We start from the raw sequence: 21155 nt of genomic DNA, 5'->3' as shown, positions 1-21155 counted from the left end.
CAGGAAATAAAATGCACTAAACTTCAATTGATACACTGTAGTGGGTCATTTACTGGAGCAGCCAGAGCTTAGAACTGCATTTAACAAACTGTTAAAGTATATTACGTGTATGTCATTTCCTTGATCTACCTGTATACATGTACCATACTGTCATATTCCATTACAACCAGCATGAATAATTAAGGGGTTTGGGGGTTTTTTGCAAAGCTCAAGATTTACAGTAACCACTAAATATACTCTTTATGAGTTTAATAAACTTTTAATAATTCAAAATGTGTAAGTCTCGGGCAGTTTACATCCAATGAATAATTACAGGAAGTGTCCTATACACATCACACTGCATTCTGAAGAGCAAAATCTGCTGGGTATAATACAGCCTGTAGACTATTTAATAAAAGATTGTATAAATCCAAAAATGTCCAGATGCTGCATGCTGTTTCTTCTGTTAAAAATTCCTCCATTTTGCAAGATTTACACCTAGAACGAATGTAGATCAAGTCAGATTACCGGTTTTGGTTTTAAAAGCTATTTCCAGCATTCTTCACCATGCTGAGAACAGGAGAAAATAATACAGAATGCAGGTCACTTGAGGTTGTCAAACTACATTGTATTATGTGTACATTGCACAATACAATGTACATTCATATGAAGACCTCTGTGAACAACTTATTTTTCAACAAAATATCCCCTCTGAGATATTAAAGGTGCACAGTCCCGGTAGTGTAGAGGGCGCTGTTGATGATACTGCCGATCACCATTAGCATTGATATGAATATAGCCGAAGTTGAGCTGTCATCAAGAGTAAAGCGCGCATGTATTGCTAAGTAACGCTGCCTTCGTTGTCTTCTCTGCGCAACACGCAGTCTGTAGTAATGCCAGGGTGCGTGCATATGTGCTTCTTATTATGACATCACAAAAGACGTTTGCTGAAGCTGTCATCCCCCTCAGCCGAGTCATGAGCCGAACTGTGATCGGACCATTGACTACAGTGAATCAGACTTCGGGAGTCGATAGCGTAGGTCTCTATAGGAAACTTGCGCCGTGCGCCCGCGTACGCATTTGACTAAAACACCGGGACCATGCACCTTTAAAGGTAGGGGATACCTTTTACAGAACTCCCAAAATGCAGCAAAACATTAAATATGAACCTCAGGGGACTTGTTTAGGCCACTGCTTAGAAATTTGGAAGTCAACAGTTATCTACAATTTGAATAATGCACAAAACTCAACTACTCAGTAGTTCTGTGTGTCAGCCACACTTAAGCCTTTTTGTTGCAGTCTTCTGTATTTTTTATCTATAAACACAAATCTAAAAGTATAAGAGCTGATATAATAACATATAGAGTGTGTGGCAAGAATGTATATGGAAATGTTTGTAAGTTTTAATGAACTTTATTCACAAAATATACATGATGGACACACATGCAGTGCATGGGTCTGCAAAGGTAGCCTAGTAATGTACTGGAATTTACGGTGAGCCCCGAAAAAAATTCAATTAAAAATCTAACGGTCAATAAAAATGTACTAAATGTTACCTTCCACTTTCAATACTTTATGGGAGTTTCTAAAATGATACTCTCTTCAACATACCACTGTGTTTACACAACTTTTCATTTAAGGCATGCAAATGGGATTCCCTACCTTTTAACAAAACCTGTGAAAAGTTATTGAGAGTACACCAAATTGGGGTGGATGCAAACAAAGCCAATGGTGATGATAGCGATGACAATAACATTGACTAGAGTGAAGGAAAAGCGACACCTACATTGTACAACATGCATATCTCACTTCCACTATGCAAACAAGACAAAAACAACAAAAACATACATCATGATCTGGTTGAATCAGCTTGACTAACCTACCTTGATGATGACCTCTGACCCGCCAAAACACAAAACATTGATGGCAGCATCAACAAAATTACAGGAGTCTAGATTTGAAAATCTTAATAATATCCATCACAAAACATGGTATTATGGTACACACAAGACCCCCCCCCCCCCACACACACACACACACACCAAAATATGACCTTTGACCCTACAGCTGTATGAAAAGCCAAACACTGGGAACAGCATTACCAGAAACAATTTTTTTTTTTTTTGGGGGGGGGGATAATTTTCATGATAATGGAGATTCATGAATTTTGAAAAATATCCATCATGAAATGTAGATGGTAGAGCACACACAAGAAATACTGTCACACAGTGGTGACCTTTGACAGAACATTGGGGGCAGCATACCCAAAACTACATTGTAGTTTAGGTCAAGAGTGAACAACAGCTCAATGTACAGCTCCTGAACAAAATCCATTGAGAAATGTGTCCCGTAGAGTGCAAACAAGGAGATCCTAAAAATCAACCATTTTGTGTCATAATATGGACCAAGTGTAGTCCCTGTACTACCATCAATAGAAAAGATTTTTTTTTTTTGAATAATGATGCACATCCACACTGAGTTTGAATCAAATTAATTGAGATATGTAGTCCATAGGCCACACAAAAGATATTGTCAATCAAATTGTGACCTTTGACCCTAAGTGTACAAAACGTGGGACACTGAGGGCAGCATCCCAAAAAATTATACAAATGTAGTAGTTCAGACTTGACTTTGATAAACCACTGTTCAAAACTTGAACAAAATTCATCAACAAATGTGGCTACAGTGTAGTAGAAAATGCAAGCAGACCCTTTGAAGCAAGAATAAATAGTACCGTAACCAATAACATCACTGTAATTAATAACAATTACACTGTAACAATTAACAATAGAACAATAATACAATTATAATTGTTATTATATACCTCATAAGTGAGATTCGTATCACTGATTGGTCAAAAGTGTATCACGTGACAAGGTGTAGTCCCGTCTATCTTCCCTTAGGGTTTTCATGTAAGTGATAGAAAGGCAAAACCCTCGTGATAGAAAGGCAAACCCCTCTTGATAGAAAGGCAAAACCCTCGTGATAGAATTCGTAAACCCTCAGCGACTTTTGTACACATAACAAGTACACTAGACTTCGCGCGCGGTGTCCGCAACCCCTAGTGGTCCTCCACCCAAGGACGTTCACTACGCGCATCGTATAAACACATGCAAAATCATCGCACTATAGCGCACAGCAGGCATGTTTCAACGTGGCATGGTGATCGAGCGCTCCTCCGTGATTTGAAGTGAGCTGGATCAAAGATCGTACACTTTGCAATTAGAATTTCTTAGGATCCCGAAGCAGAGACAAATCTCAGCATGTCGGAAATATCGAATTAAAACACGAGCGACGGGAAACTGGATGTATACTGTAATCTTCTGCCAAGATTTTATGCAGGAGCTCGCCGAAGGCCGTGTGAGTGAGTACAATGTACCGTGCGTACTGGGTAGTGTACGAAATGCACGCAAACCATGCAAGCAAGCGCAGGCTGTGGCCTGATTTTAGGGCTAACGTTTAGGCCTAACAGTTAGAATTTACTTCGTATTTGCCTAGCCCTAGATCTTGGTTTAGTCTTAAACGATGAGGTATATAAAACAAATATTAACTGCTCTGTATTCGGATGGTGGTGGAAATTATCACTCCCTCGGTGCTTTTCATACCGACCCTTCCATCACCCCTCGGCTAACGCCTCGGGGTGATAGAAGGGTCGGTATGAAAAGCACCTCGGGAATGATAATTTCCACCATCATCCTCATGAGCAGTCAATATTTGTATATCATATTATAATATCAATGACAAAAAAACTAACTTTTGAACTTATCCTGTTCAGTGTCAAGAGGAACAAAAGCACTGACATAAAGAAAAAAAATGGTTACACATAATGTTTTTATTAATGTGTAGGCAATTTCCCCATTACAGGTAATTGTTTTTTGGCACAATCTTTGGATCTACATAGCAGCACAACAACAATTAATAGATGATTACAGATACTTATTCATGTATCAAAGTATATCATATTTGTCTTGTCTCATGTTACTTGCATTTTCTCTCTGATACATGTTTTGATTCAATGCTTTCAGTTGAGAATGCTGTAAGAGATATGATTTCCCAGGATGATAAAGCTTCAAGGCATAATCTACATGTACACATACGTGTGCAGTATGTACATTGTTGTACAGTATGGATCCACTGAGATCTGCATTGTACAGATTGTAGTGTGATCTGTGAAGGTCTATCAAAGACAAGGAAGTAGCCAGCCTGATAGGAGGCTTTTTAAAATATCCCAATTCCTTCCTGCCAAGCAATTTCAGGAGAAATGCAGTGGGGATTTTCACTCCAAATATGGCTCCCGCAAGTGATACCAGGTCAAAGGGCAGCTTGCCTTTCCATTGTTCTTTGATAGTTGCTCAACATTTTCCCTGGTTCTACTCAAGACAAACTTTCACGCATTCTGCAGTATATGACATTGAAGATTGCACAGATGCTAACAATATGCCTTTGGCAGTGACCACTTTTTTTATAGTCACATACGTTGGTGCATGTACAATGTACTGTACATTGTACTGTATGGAACCTTGTACAAGATCCAAAGGGCAAAATTCCTGCTGTCATTTCAGCACTATACATGTAAAACACTGAGAGGAAGTATCACTTGTTTACATTTTTTGACAACACTCATTACAAAGGTGCTTCAGGAAAGGTATAGTAGCCACATACAGTAAGAGTGGATATTTTCGCGCAACTAATTTTTCGCGCTTGGCCGGGTAAGAGTTTCGCATGTTTTTAATTCCGCGGAATCAGGACATCAACTGCTGGAACATATGGCATGCAAAAATATTCGCGTGCTTTTATTTTTGCGCTAACTTCTGGTTGCGCGAAATGCGCAAAAATTTCAACACCGCGAAAATTTTCTTTTACAGTACAATTTACGTGTGTATGAGAGGCCATGGATACAAACTGATCAACTTGATGGTTGCTTGATTTACTTATACAGTGCACTCCCATAATATAACGGACACGGTTTATAACGAAATTCCGGTTACAACGAAGTAAAAATTCAGGCCACAGCATTATCCAGTCTATGTATTTTCATTGTTTACAGTGTTCGGTTTCTGTATACGCTATATATTTCGCGGGGGGGTTATTTTTGCGAATTTCGTGAGTCGGGAGCTATTCGCGAAATTAATAACACGTGAAAATATTACCTTCCAAAATGAATCCCTTGCCTTGATGATACGAACATTTCAGTACTAGTGTACCATGTCACGGCTTACGGAACAGACCATACTGGCTAAGTTTGTTTACGTACATATAGCACGTCAACGTCTACTTATGAATACTGTAGAGAGCCAATCCATTGCGCCACAACATTACAAACGCGCGGCGTGTCACCTTTGATTACATGTACTAGTACTAGCTCTTGCGTTTGCATGCCGCTACGTCTTTACAACTTTAGGGGCTGGGGCTTCGTATGCTCCAGCAGCTGGTTGCCGCTGAATTTACTCGTACCCCTTGTACATTGTACCACTCGTCAGAAATCTAGCGCGATGGACTTAACCACTTCAAAAATCATAAATGTTGAATTCTAACTTACACTGTACTAGTTTGCAGAGTTTGGTAAGTTTTTTTTCATGCAGTGTATAACTAGTATAATTCTTATTTGCTAGTGGCCTAGTAACAAGTTGAAAATTCACACTTTCTTTGCCACTTCATATTTTCGCTGGTCCCCCAATCGCGAATTTAACCACTCGCGAAAATGTGTGACAGCGGCAATTCGCAAAAATTTATGCACACGAGTATAGCGTATACAGTATTACGAAATTTCGATATAACGAAAGAAAACTGCTGGTCCCAAAGACTACGTTATAACGGTAGTCCACTGTACTTTCATTGCACATCTAACTTTTGTTGTCTGCAAAAGACATGGTACTATGTACTCATATGGTGCACAACAATAGAAACAGTCACATTCAAAGAAGAAATCAATGTGACTTGAAACTCAGTGGGGCAGTAGTCAGTGGCAATTCATGAATTGATAGTGAGGCAACTTCAAAGGAACCACCACTGTACTGTATCTAAAGTGACAACAAGTTGCACAACAACAAGAACAACAAACTTTGTAAAGAGGAAATCATACCAGTATTTGGTTTAAATCCATACTTGTATTTGCCAGTGAAGAGATGTACATATGGGTACATTAACAGCATCCTATTTTGAATGAAAGAGGTTCAATGCTTTCAAGGAAAGTGGGGTGGTACCAACCTACAATGTGCATGTACAGTCATCAAAAGCCTTCACATCTAAAATGGCACCACTAATGAATGACACATACGATCTGAAACTGCATGTGACAGTTCTCATAAATACACTCTGTACAAGTACAACAACTGTATGCACTGACTGGCACAAAATCCATGTAATACAGTTGTCCACTGTATGTACAATGTACAATGTAGTGTATACATTATACATGAACCGTTTGGGTAATGAAAAAATAACACCCTCATACATGTAAAGTGGACTCCTGAAATAACAAAGTCCGCAAGACTGGCAGTTTTCTCTTGTTATCATCAAAATTTTGTTATAACCAAACAAATAAACAATAAAAATACATACACGTAGAGCTGAGTAGATAATGTTGTGGCCTGAATTTTTACTTTATTGTAACCAAAATTTCATTATAGTGATGTTTCTTAAAATGGGAGTGCACTGTATATGTATTGGTTGAAAAAAAAAAAACAAAAAAAAAAACAAAAAAAAACAAACACAAAACACAAAACACAAAGAGGCAATAAACATTACAATTGTACATGTACAAACTGTACATGCCAATAATGAACACAAACAAGATGTAAATATCAAATTTGTACATCAGTATGTATACTGCACATCACATACAATGTACTGGTGTACAATAATGCAATGCAAAACATCAAAAAAAAATGTTTGTTCATGTCATGAGTTTTGCATATTTTATTTTATTTTTTTGTTGTAAACAGAATGCAAAAGACCATGTTTGAATTTTCAATTTAACTGAATTGCACATTTGCAGGCATCATGAATATTGGCCTGTTTTACATCAAGATGGCCTGTTATGGCTAACACAAACACACATACACACACACATACAAATGTACCATACACATTACAGTGTACATATGTGTATACATACGGTTGTAGATGGTCAACAAAGTTTTTTATTGCAGCAACAAGCTTTCCAGCCTACAATGTCAAGAAATGTTTGGCATTAAAGCAATATATATGCCAAACTTTAAAGCCTGCATTCATTATCATCCACAGGTATCTACTCAGAAATAAGTATTGTTTAATGTGATTTGTTGTGTATATATTGTAATACTTAATACAATATAGTATGTATCTCCATCAAGTGAATAAATGGACACAAGCTAACCAAGTGCAGGCCTACAGTTTAGCTAGTGCCAAGGAGTACAGTACAAGGTGTATCAGCATGCACCATCTACATTGTACAAGTGTACATGTATTCAGTCTACACTGCTTATTAGGAATCAATAAATATTCTTTTTGTATTTATTTCAAAACAAAACAAAAAAAAAAGAAAATATGAAATCAAAGACTTGGAAAATATAGGTTTAATCACTATTTGTGTAAAGTAGGAAGGCATGATTAAATACAATGTGATATTTGCAGGGAACAAGAAACCATCTCTCATGTTCTGTTGTTTGGAAAAAAAAAGTGCTCAAAAGAACAAAAACTTTTATGTGAATGCTTACGGCTTTCATTTAAAGATCTCACATTACAACATCTGCTTCAAAATGATAAGCTCCACCAGGAATGTGTCCTATCCTACATGAAATGCATTTACAGTCTATGTATTATTTCCATTTACAAATTTGTATATGTGTGACATATATATGTACGACATATGATTATGACAAGTTTCTCTCACAATCACTTCTTCTCCTCTTTTCCCTCTTTCCCATCTGCTTATCTCTATGTAGTGGAAAGAGGCATTTGTCACAAAATCAGAATTATAATAATTGATGCACTGCACTGCAGGACACTTACCTGCTATTGAGCTTATCTGTTTGTATAAAGTACTTAAAGTTAGTTAAATATCATTTTGTTTTGGTGTTATTATGTCAGGAAACTGCTCCGCAGCATGTGTTGGGTAGATAGCATGAGCACCCTCGTTGACAAATGAGTAGTCTAGATCACTGCGTGACCGAGAAGCCTTCTCAACACACTGAGCTGGGCTGAGCAGATTTTGCTATTTTCCGTACGAGATGTTCTTCTCTGTCTCAACTGTATATGTAGATTGCTAGTTGCTCCCTGTGCCATTTTTTTTTCATGGTTTTATCACGCAAGCCGCCAATAATTTGACGACAGCATCCAAAATTTGACTGCCTGCTACATATAGAAACCTACATGTGTATTTGCGCATAGTCAAACCGTGGCAATTGATGCAGGTGCCGTACTTTTTGTTTTGTTTTGTTTTGTTTTGGAAGTGTGAATTTCATCTATAAGATATTAAAAGCAAAGGCATTTATTCAACACTAAATGAAGTGCCTTTAATCATCAACAATTTACACACTCACATACATGTATTGTATCCTGACTCAGCTCAGATCAGATCAGGCTCAGAAGCATTCCACTCTCCATTTATGATTCAGCAGCACCCACTGGCACTGCAGTCACACACTCATAGATTACAGTCACACAGCGGATGCACAGGTGCAGGCCATGCATGCAAAACTCAAAAATTTTGGCAAATGTCTGGTAGATCTACACCACTGGAAGGTCATACTGATCACAACATGATTAAGAAATATTCCTTATGACAATATTTGCACAAGACTGCTAAACGTGAGCAGTTTCCAAATAGACTCTACATTGCCAATGCATTTAATTTGTAAGTCCCATGAATATGATGTCTATGATTAAATTTATATGAGTTAATACGTCTACCAGCATTACGCGTTCACTCGCAACAAACAATACATGGTTATAGACAGGTGGGACTGGCACTGGCACCATCCCAATATCAGTTCAACGTGTTTGACCCCACCGAGCAAGCAGCGGCCGCGCCGCAGCTCAGCTCGCTCGTACTCGTAGGGAAAGTAGCGCGACAGGCGAGATCGTTGTATCACACACATGCACCGCTTGTTGGAATCATCGTACCATATCACGAATATCAATATTCGTATCGTATCAATAACAAGGTATTAGAAATCAGGAGGGATAATACTATCATACGGAGCGTACCCACACTGCCAATTTACCTTTCAGCACTTTGGCTTTTAATTTCGTAGATGTTTTGGCAGTCAAACGACGCCAAAATTCTGTCGAGCTCGTCAGGTTCATCTTTCATCAACACGGACTCGCTCTGGTCGGCATCTTCATCTGCCTGCATTTGCAAGTCGAAGTCTAAATCAACGCCGGATTCACTCATTTGTGGCTTGATTCTGGTACTATGATTATAAAGTCACACTATGGAAAACTGTTCCTTTATTGTTATCGTAGCTGGTTTAGTGCAAGGTGGAATTAAGAGCTTCCAACACGATTTTACAGATCATCATCCATTAGCGCCAGAACATGAATTCCAATATACAGCATGGCGTTTGTTTACGTATTTCATGCGTGCGTAAGCCCTTGCGTGTGATGATTTACGTACAGAATAGCCGCGCGCGTTCGAAACGCCCCTTTAAAACATTGCACACCATCGCATTCATAGTCCCGCAATACTGAGTACACGCGCGTCAATTTCGTCATCGCTCCAGCAAGAGCCCCGATGAACTTTGACTCTCCTCTGCGTCGCACAATCCATTCATAAAACACAAGCTGCTATTGGCTGAACAGTATCGCACGGGTTGCTTCGTGTTGGAACGATTACCGTCATTTCCAAAAATAGTAGTTGACGCCCCCCTTTTAAGCTTGACTCCTGAAAATATATCATGTTCAATAGGAGAAGAATTTACGTTTGTAAGTTAGCAGATGGCATTTGATGGAATCTCAAACATGACCAGAGTCCTGTTGCATATCAAACATAAGTCATAAAATTTAACATTAGTCTGTGAATACTCAATTCTCGGGTTGACTGATACTAGCACCTGACTTATGCTTGATTGCTTCTTTTTCTGCAAGAGGACCCAGATATCTCCGAGAAAAAAAAAAAGTTGGTAACCATTGCATTTTTTTAGATTTAGGTCTGATAATAGAAAGCAAAATGATTTCCGAGACCGATGTCATAAAACATTGTCAGAGCTGTCAGTCGATTAAAAAAAAAAAAAATGCTTTAAAAACAGTAATGTGATGATTAATTGAATGGTAGTTCTGACAATGAAAGAAAAATGATGATAATGATGATGATAATAATGATCAGAATTATAACCACGAAAATTATTGCTTTGCATCATTACATTATGTTGTTAAAATGATCATTATTGTTGTTGTTGGCTCTTATTGTTTAATTATGAAAGATGTAAATCATGATTTTGGCAGCAATTTGGCTTGTCATCGGGATCATCATTATCACACGATATTTTTTAGTATGTATGAAACCATACAGCCTCCAAGCAAAAAGAAAAGACATAAAAAGAAAAATATACAAAATAACAGAACTTTAAAACAAATGCTGGGAAGTGATGGGAGATATCAACACTGGCTCCAACCTCTGCTTTCCTATAAACTTTCGGAATCAATGATGTGTTGCACAGTAATTTGACATTTTGCTTTCATAGTTTCCTTTCATTTCATTTTTTCATTTCCAACAACACAAAACATTAAAATTTACATTCACATGTAACACAAAATCAGTACAATGTTGTCACAAAGAAAAATACTTTATAGTTTATGCACAAGTTCAACATTTTGCTGCCCCCCCCCCCCCTTCTCTCCCTTTCAAACAGTGGCGTTCCTGTCGACAAAATAGAAATTTGATATGCCTCAATAGGCTTCCTCACTTCATGATTTATCACCATTTTTTGACCTTTTGACAAGTCTACATCGCACCATCATTAATTATGCTGTTGGTCCCAAAACGATTATATGCAAATGATACACAAATTTCCCTTGCGTGACTGGAGCAGGTTGATACATCTCGGCAGCTGTATTAAATTTAGCACTACAAATTTTGGAGCTGCAGTAAAAACTTGACACGATGGATTTTGCTTTAAGCCAAGGTTACACCAAAGACGAATTTTCCCGAATAGGTCCCGAATCAGAGCAGAATCGCCAATCTGGCTATATTCGCGAGGCTATATTCGGGTCATTCCGGCCGCTCATTCGACCTATTCGGCTGCTATTCAACCGTATTCTGGTCTATTCGGCTCCCTCGCCTGTATTCTGCATGGTCTGTACTCGGGTAACGATTCGGATGGATTCGGGGAAGTATTAGGGGCATTCTGGGCAGATTGGCTCTATAATTCGTGTATATGCGCGTCTATTTGGCTTTGTTTGGCTAGATGATTCGGGCCGTTACTCCCCTAAGGCCCGAATCTGCTCAGAATGCCCCGAATGCCTCCCCGAATCCAATCGAATTCCATCCGAATACATCCCGAATGTGGCCGGAATGAAATTTGTTGGGGCCACATTCGGGGGTATAGTTTTGAGGGTATTCGGCTGGTTTTGAACATTTCAAAACAAGCCGAATCCCTCTGGTACGAGTGTTCCAGAATCCCTCCGGAATTTTCGCCCATTCGGGGAAGGATAACAGAATGCTCCCGAATCCACCGGAATCCGTGTATTCGGGTGGATTTGCAGCTGATTCGGCTCCGGTGTACGAGGCTTTAACGAGATGCATTTAGCATTTGGATATGAGATGAATCATGATAATCTTTTTTCAATGTTCTCCTTCAAAATGCAAAGAAAACAGGTTTTCACTGCATAGGAGTGACTTAAAATAAGTTAAATATCAAAGGCAGATGAACATGGTAGAAGTGCATGCATGTCATCAAAGTGTAATAAAAATGTTGTAATAGTGTACGCATTATTTTCCTTGGAGACAATTTGGCGGGCTTGTTTATTCAAGTGGACGTATACTTCGATAAACTTCTATTTAGAAAACCAAAACCAACAACAAATGATTTCCCCAAAAAAGTTGAAATAAACAAAAAACCATGCAGCAGAAAAAAATAAGGACAGCATTCAAGATGCATGAAGGGAAGAAGAAGGATCATTTTGGCTAGCTCTAAAGATTATCAATATCCGATCTCCATATAACCTGCTAAGAATTTAAACTTCCTTGGAAATTGTCGGAAACACGTAGAATTTATTCATTCAAGCTTTAGCTTTTCCGCAGGTTAATCATTCTACTTCTCTCTCTGCTTCTTGAATTTACATCTATATTGTAGGTTTTCCCGGCCAATTTCGCACTTTTTTCAGTCCAATTCCTAATTTGTGCATTCAATTTAGCACAATTTAGCCTAGACGGCATGTTCGGTATTTCAATTTTATAATCTTTTCATTCAAATTCATTTTGGAGCATTCAAATTACCTATTACATCATTCGAATCAGCACTTTTTCAGTTCAAATTCGTAAGACAAGCACCAATTCGCAAATCGTTCATTCAATTTACCACGATATAGTCACGTGATCACGTATACGCTGCGCTCGTTCATTCGAATTCATTCTTGAGCATCCAATTTCGCATTTACTGCAGTCAATTTAGCAGACACGTTTATGCTTTTATTCTGATATCACCTTTGCAACAGTACTTTCAAAATATGTGTATGTGTTTATGATATTCGATAGCATTATTCCATTCACAGATACATTGATCTTAAGTTTGTTTTGTCAATAATTGGAAGAACGAGGTTTCAATTTACATCGTGATTATTTCTTTCATCTGAATGTTTCATTATTTCCATTTGGTGGGTGCTAGATTACGTTAGTTATCATTAGGAATAAATAAAAGTTCTTGGATCAGCTCTAGCCATCAATTTGTCAAGGATATTACCCTCAAATGCTTCTAAGATTCTTTCCCCGTCTTCTTGAGAGATACGCCTGAATACTAACTCATGCTGCCATGACTGGACATAAGAAAGTGAAGTGAATCTATGGTATAACTGGTGCAAGCATGGCATGCATAGTTCTGATAACATGTATGAAAGAACAACAAACAGAACAACAAACTTGAGTTATTTAGGGTCAAAGATACCTTGACTATATACTTAACAGTGTGTGGATGAAACAAAAATTCACATTTAAATACATATAAATCACGGTTCTCACCTTTTCAAAATAGAAATAACATTACGCCAATTTGAATGAACATAGGGTACCTATTTGGAATTTGACTGCCCATACGCGAAATTGAATGACTGAAATACCACTTTCCGCCAGTGCTGGCGAATTTGAATGACTGAAGAGCACGTGCCAATTTGAATGCCCGTTTTACGAATTCGAAAGGCACATGTGCGAATTTCATTGACCGAAATGCTAAATTGAACGAACAAGTTGCAATTTTGCATGACAGAATGTGCAATGACGAGGATTTTCGCTAAATTGAATGAACCTTTTATCAAATGGACTGACAAAAGTGCGAAATTGGCCGGGAAAACCTATATTACAATATTTGCATATATATCATGACCATCAAAATATGATATTTCATTTGTGAGATGTAATGATTTTGTGTGTGTGTGTGTGTGTGTGAATTTTAAGTATTTTTGTTACCATAATAATAAACGATATACACCGAAATTAAAAACTGAAAATAAGGATTAGAAAAGTACAGATTTAAGGTCAAAATGAAAACAGTTTTCGCTTCCCTATAACTTCAAAGAAATTTACTGTAGTACCCTTGATTAATGTTTATCGATGTTCTCCGACTGATAATCGTTCATAGTTGTAACTCAAAATATCCTGCGTTATATTGTATGGGAGGAGATGAAATCAATGCAAATTTTCTACAAGTGTGTGTGTGTGTGTGTGTGTGTGTGTGTGTGTGTGTGTGTGTGTGTGTGTGTGTGTGTGCGTGTGTGTTTGTGTGTTCAGTTCAATTCAATAAAGCCTTTGTCATTAGTTTTGAAGGGATGTCAGCATACACAATAGTTTCAATTTCTCTTTTCAGTCCACTTCTGTCATTACATGTTCACCTTCAAACAACAACAACAACAAACAACAATACATGTAATAATGATAATGATGATGATAATGATGATAATAATAGTAATATCCATGATAACAATAATAACAACGACAACAAATGAAAGGCCGAAAATTGAAGTAGTGTGGATACAAGGAATCGCATGGTATACGTCAAAAGGGAAATGTCTAATCATGACCAAGTTGAACAGGAAAATGATAAACACTAATAGTGAAATCAATTGAATACAACGGTGGAACTCTCAATCTCGCACATCAATAATAGTATGGAATCTTAAGTTGTTGTTTTTTGGCATCTTAAAAAAAAAGTTTCGATCTGTAGCAAACATTCGTGCTGGGCGGTGCTTAACGTGTGTACAGGGCCGAGCTATATGCTTTTGTTTAGGCTTCTCCTCACCACACTTTGGTTTTTATGACTACTACTTATTTACCATTAAGCCTTTTGTTGCAAAAACAAATTATGTTATTAGAAGTATGTGTTTCAATTAATTTTTTTCTATAATTTGGTCCTATGTTGCATCCGTGCTCCTCATCTGGTTTTTTACACTCTGTTCAGAATGGGGCCTACGCTTAACAAGCTTGCTTTTAAGTATGTTCCATCATATTTCTTTAGCATCATAAACAGAACATGGCTGTCAATCTTATATGTTCTGTTTATGTTCACAATAATACATGGAGCTAAACTTACAAAGATTGACAGCCATGTTCTGTTTATGTTCACAGTAATTTATTGTGCATCCTATACGTCCTAGCCGGATATTGTGTTTCACTATATTCCTTTGATGCATATTCTTTCATTGAAAAATATGAAAATAAATTGAATTGAATTGAATTGAATTGAATTGAATTGAATTGAATTGAATTGAATTGAATTGAATTGAATTGAATTGAATTGAATTGAATTGAATTATTTTTTTGTACGTCAAAAAAGACAAATTCTTATTGTAGAATGATCGTTGTCAAACCCAATTATGTCTATATAGTTCTTGTTTTTGTGAATGCAAAATGGAAATAAATCCAAAACAATGTAATCGCCTGACATCACTCAGATGGGTGTTCACAATATTCATATAACAAGTCGATAACAAACAACCTGTCACGAATAAACCGGGAAGGACAGTGGTGGTGGTTTTTCCTCGTAACCTGTGTTACCACGTGATGGCGTCATGTATACACCACTAATGAATGAACAAATCAACAGACAGATTAAAATCATGTGCTTAAAAATATACGTTGGAATAATTAATACGTTATCAACAATAACAAGAGAATTGTGAAGGTACTGTACATTAGATCAAACTCATTACTTTACAATTACTTAATTGTTGTGAATGAAGTTAGAATATAAGGGGAAATGCTGTTTCTCAGCTTAGCAGTGTATAATAAGGACATATAGGTAAGTTGATTTATGTATGCATGTGACTCCATGTGCATTGGTTTCCATTGCAGGGACATAAACTATCGCATAGTATACTTTTTGTTATTCTTGAGTAATAATCTAAACACGTGCATGGTATCACACTGAAAGAGCAGGGAGGGATGGAGTCGTTAGCATTGTCCCCATCTCATGCATTTAACGGGGCAATGAGGGGAATTAAAGTTGCCTATACAACGGTTCAATCGTCGGTCGTTGGAATACAATCAGGATGACATTGTGCTCGGGCAACAAAGAAAGAGGTTACACAATGGAATGTCATTATCACTTTTAGAGGCTGTAGACTACTTTGTATAATGGAATGGGAGTGCGGTTTGGGGTGGGGGTCACAGCTATTTTTTCACTCGTGGAGGAGATTGACGTATATCGCAAGAAGCACGACAAATTGCGTCATTTACGGTTCTGCCGTTGTTGTTGTTGTTGTTGTTGTTTTTTTAGAGTTGCTCGAGGATGGGCAAAAACAGCGCGAAAATCAGTGGAAGAGAATTTTAGATTCTAGATAATTATCCTCCTATAATGTTCGTTTGCTTGGTAGGTCATATTTCGTCATAACAGTTTCAACTCTGACTCTCGTTTTACATTGAAAAGCAAAAGGGTGATGTATGTAAAGGAAACACGCCATTGGAAGTCTCGTATGTCTCATTTTTCTGAAAATATTTTGATAAAGTATAATGCTTTGCTCGCGGCATGGAATACATGAACACATCATGGAGGGAATATCATCGAAAGCAAATTACAGCGATTCAGATTTTGAATTGGATATGAAATAAACATTTTACAATAGATGTTTATAATGAAGTATACACAAAATAAATAAAGTCTGAAGTTTGGATTCGATTTTTGGTGTCTGCATGTAGGGCCTTAGTTTATCATCATCAGATGTGCCAATCATAAAGATATATAACACTATACCGACACCTACAAGTCTGTCTATAATATACCAACCGCTATAGCGATAAATACAATCTCCTTTCCATTCCAGTTCTCATAACCCCAACCCTTTTATTGTGTCGGTATAATGTCCGATTGACTAGCTATCTGTCTCTCTTTCTGTCTGTCTATCCGTCTGTCTCTGTCTGTCAGGGCTATCACTCTGTCTTTCCCTTCACACCATCCTTTTTAACTCTAATTTGCTTTGTTTGTTTGTTTGTTTGTTTGTTCGTTTGGGTTTTTTTTTTTCTTTTTGCCAAGCCATTGATATGCGTTTTTTTTTTTTTTTTTTTTTTTTTGGGGGGGGGGGGGGGTGTCCGAATCACATTATATTCATTTTAATAGATAGCGACGACTTCAAATGAAACATAAATACCGTGAATGCTCGCTACACATGATGTAACGGAATTGCCCGAATTCAGCCGCATGGGCAACACGCATGCTGTTCTTCCCTATATATAAATAGGATATTTTCTTTATGATATTAGCAGCTGATATTTCTGTGTAGCAGCTGTAACGTATAAGTAATCTAAAGGAGTAGTAGCACACCTCATACGAAAGAAGAAGAAGAAGAAGAAAAAGAAGAAGAAGAAGAAGAAGATATTTCAAAATAATGTCTGATGAGACCTTATTAAGCATGGAAATTGCAGCTATACTGTATAACAATGATAAATGCCATGTTGGTTTAGTCCGCGCTTGAACCAGTGGGCCGCAATGTCGGCCAAAAATGAAATAAAAAAAGATCAATACGTGATCAAACTGGGCCTATAAAAAAGAAAGAAACAAACAAACAAACGTAGGAGCCAAAGTGCACATCGCGTTGAAAAGGTTGAGAAGCACTGGTTTAAGTGATATCCATAATGGAAATCAGTGATTGGACATTTTTTGATAAACATAGGGGCCTACATACTATAAAAGACATGGAAACCATGAAAGCTTTAAAAGATTGAGATTAAATCAGACTGGTCCAAAATATTACTTGTATTTTCAGATATCATTTTTCCTCAAAGTGTAATCACGTATTGTTGCAATCTTCCTGTCACGATGACGGCATTAGGTATATCGGTTTCACAGAAACGAAAAAAAAAAAAATACTTATAAGAAAAAAACAACAACAACAACAGCTGACATCATAACCGATTGTCCAATTTTCCTTAAAATCACTGATCTGTCATTTCATCTATTCATTTTTTCCGTACTCTCTAAAAAAAAAAAAAATAATCGAGTGAAAATATTCACTCTTAAAGGAGTGAATACAAAAAAGAGTGAAATTAGAGTGAAATTGGAGTGAATTTTGAGTGAAAATGTTCATTTTCACTCGTTTTAGAGTGACCTCAGGGATCACTCCAAAATCTTCGAGTGATCCCTGAGGTCACTCCAAAATGAGTGAAAATGAACATTTTCACTCAAAAAGAGTGAATTTTGAGTGAAAATGTTCATTTTCACTCGTTTTAGAGTGACCTCAGGGATCACTCCAAAATCTTCGAGTGATCCATGAGGTCACTCCAAAATGAGTGAAAATGAACATTTTCACTCAAAAATTCACTCCAATTTCACTCAAAATTCACTCTTTTTTGTATTCACTCCTTTAAGAGTGAATATTTTCACTCGATTTTTTTTTTTTTTTTTTTTTTTAGAGAGTATCCACTAACTCCACATAACTTGGTAGTGACGTAGCATATATGTTTGGGGTTTGGCTTTTGATTCAAGAAAGCATGGTGATACTGTTCCATAGAATCCATCTGCCCCATATAGTGACCATGATTACTAGAACGAATCGGGGCCCTATTATTATAATTACAGGGTATTATGACATGCACAGAACTGTGAATTAATTAGTGACACTTTTCAGAGATTTCCCCACACTATTCATGCAGAATGCACCTTCGTACACTGTGTGCTCGCATTCAGAGGAGAAGCCTAGTGTAATCATAAAGATGTGACGTTTTTTAGTGACGTATTTTATGGCCCGATAGGCACAGAAGCGCAATAAAGTGACTCTGTCAGTGTCTGTTAGCTTATTTTTATATGACTATGAGTTTATATACATCGGTTGGAAGCACAAAACGAATGCAAATACAGATCTGCACATAGAAGTTTTTTTTTTTCCTGAACGAGTATTCCTTTGCTGTATGTCTGTATTTTGTTGTGTTATGATATGCCCCGATTTACAGCTATTTATATCAATTGTGTATTAATGCATTGATATATAATATGAATATATATATTTCACCATATAAAACACAAAAGCCTACAATTTCCAACCTGAACATGAACAACAGAAATGAGGTCTCTTGTAAAATGAGTAAACACTGGTAGATATCTAAATGTCTAATGAAACTGCACATTTACACAACATTGAATGATATTACATCAGAGATTATTATTCATGAAAGAACACACCGTCATTTGTGAACAGAGGCCGGTATCTTTACGAATCAGCGCATACTGTCCACATGAAAACGTATTTTGACAACACAGCCAGCGATCGATACTAAAAATCTTGAAGTGCATCGATGTCGATCTTGCGAATTGCGACATGTTACTAGTACGTCGCCATACACACCGGCCAATGCGTGTATTAAAATAGTAATGCGTACATACACAACACACTCGTCTCATAAAGCTCGGCACACATCATGCATGCATACGCTAAGCGCTGTGTTTGAGCTGTAGTGTGAACTGAAAGAATGTTACCCGGCAGAGAATTTTTAGTGCTCAAGACTTTGAAATTGTCTTTATCGTCACACGAATGTAAGTCATTTTTTTAAAGAAATGTATTGTAACGTAATACAGATAATCGTATCTTTTTGGTGTTTGGTTTCGTCCATCACAATTTGTGATACTGTTTTCTAGCTGTATTTGTATCAGTCATGCTCAAGCTTCCGTGCACAGAAATCAGTATGTGGGACCGTTATCAGTTCTTGAAGTATCCTGTTACACGTTGCTGATGCTGCGTGTGCTCTCGAGAGCGTCTGTCGTAGCTGTCTTGCGCATGCAATCAATATGCCTTATTCAGCAAACCTGTTGAGATTTTGGTGCTTGGAAGAGTCTTTGGAAAGCCTCCCACTTCCAGTTCAGTATCATAATTTACTATAAAGAAACCCATTGTGAAATAGATAAACCTGGTTTAAAAGTGGAACGGAAAATGTAATTAAACGAGTTAAAGAAAGTACTGTAACGCCACGGTTAGGCCTAGCCCTCAAAATGTACAATTTATTCGATTTGATTTGAATGGAGTGGTTGCCTTGGGTGATAGAGCCTAGGCTTAGTTAGCGTGGTTAGGCAAACCTGCACTTTAGGGGCTGTACTAGTGTTGATACCTTTATCTGTGTATGCCATGGTCGATGGTGATAATCCCGTGTCGTGAACCACCACTGAGCAGCTGGTAAGCTTCTCGTATGGAACGCTGTGGACAGTACAAGTAAATTTAAGGTCGCTAAAGGCAAAGCTGTAAAGGCTGCCATACACTGCGATTATGATCAGCGATAGCTTGCGATGGATTTCAAGGCTCATTGAGTGATATTGCATGCTGTTGCTACACGGTATAACCGGTATCTGTTGCATTATTGACATTGTCTAGTTCCACATGCCATACGCGTTTGCCCCTGGCCTCACACTAAAGATTTCTTGCACGATATGATGTTGCATAGGAGATTGCCAGATGGTGTACAGTGTGCAGAGGTTTTTGATTCAACAATCTGTGATTTTTTAACATCCTAGCTAGCAACAACAATGTAGCTATTTTTATGCCTCCATCATTCAACAGCTGCAAACCATCCCACACAGCTTACACGTATTTTACAGATGAGGTGTGTACATAAATGTATGTGTGTGTGTGTGTGTGTGAGCATTTGGTGGCTGCCTGTATATTGATAGCTACATGTACGTAGTCAATGACAGCTAACAGGCAGATCAGTATAAGATTTTGTGTGTGTTTTTTTTTTTCATTGTTTGAAAGAATGATATCGCCAAGGACAGTGGATATACTGTATGCCCCCTGCAATAGGTTAATTAGTGATCCCCTGACTTGAGACACAGTGTATAGTATTTATTCATTTGAAATCATATGAAGGTTTGCCACTGTTGCGTTGCGTTGAAGGGCAGTTATAGAGCAAGCAGCGCGGCATATGTTTAAAGATTTCGTTATACACACTGTGACACACATCGGACACACATCGGACACACACACTTTATCCCCACACGAAATCCCTCACACATGCACACAGTACCTGAACATGTGCTGTCAAACCCATTCATGGTGCCTAATACATGTACATGTTGTAGGCACTCCAATTCACATGCACTACTCGATTAAGGTAATATTCAACATATTTTCACTTTTCTCACATAATAGAATTTGAGCACTTGACTTGCCTCTTTCAGGAGGTAGGGGAAATATTACCCTTACCACACAGCAGTAACAAGTTGAGGGAATGTGTACTTATAAACAGAAAAAAAAGAGGAAATTTTGTGGAATATTTTTTTTTATATATCATTCTACGTATGTGACATCACAATTTGAGTTAGTCTTCTCATCCAGCGATTGTGGCACTGAAATTTCAAAAATTCATAACTTTTGTACTGATTGTCTGATGTTCCTCAAACTGATGTGTTCTACTGATATTGCTGCGTTCACTCAATCCACATGTATATTAGAGTACTTTTTATTGTTTGTGTGGCAGCCCTTCCAAAACACAATGCATAACTGCATAGGTTATCTTGGTGTATGTGGCATACTGTAAACATCAATATTTTCAGGTGATTAGTTTTTCGTGC

General features: G+C 37.5%; 1 protein-coding gene across 1 annotated transcript in view; it reads right to left on the bottom strand.

Annotated features, from left to right (window-relative positions):
• LOC140239286 (uncharacterized) overlaps nt 1–9474 on the bottom strand; it is an 85557-nt gene extending 76083 nt beyond the window's left edge. The window contains exon 1 of the mRNA XM_072319166.1: nt 9186–9474. Coding sequence (XP_072175267.1) covers nt 9186–9355 — 170 coding nt within the window. The 5' untranslated portion in view covers nt 9356–9474. The remainder of the gene's footprint in view (nt 1–9185) is intronic.
• Nucleotides 9475–21155: the final 11681 nt, after the last annotated feature.

This window comes from Diadema setosum, chromosome 2 (assembly GCF_964275005.1).
Source record: "Diadema setosum chromosome 2, eeDiaSeto1, whole genome shotgun sequence".
NCBI classification, from domain to species: Eukaryota; Metazoa; Echinodermata; class Echinoidea; order Diadematoida; family Diadematidae; genus Diadema; species Diadema setosum.
Note: the sequence above shows the minus strand (reverse complement) of the source record. Positions and strands in the feature narration are given on the sequence as shown.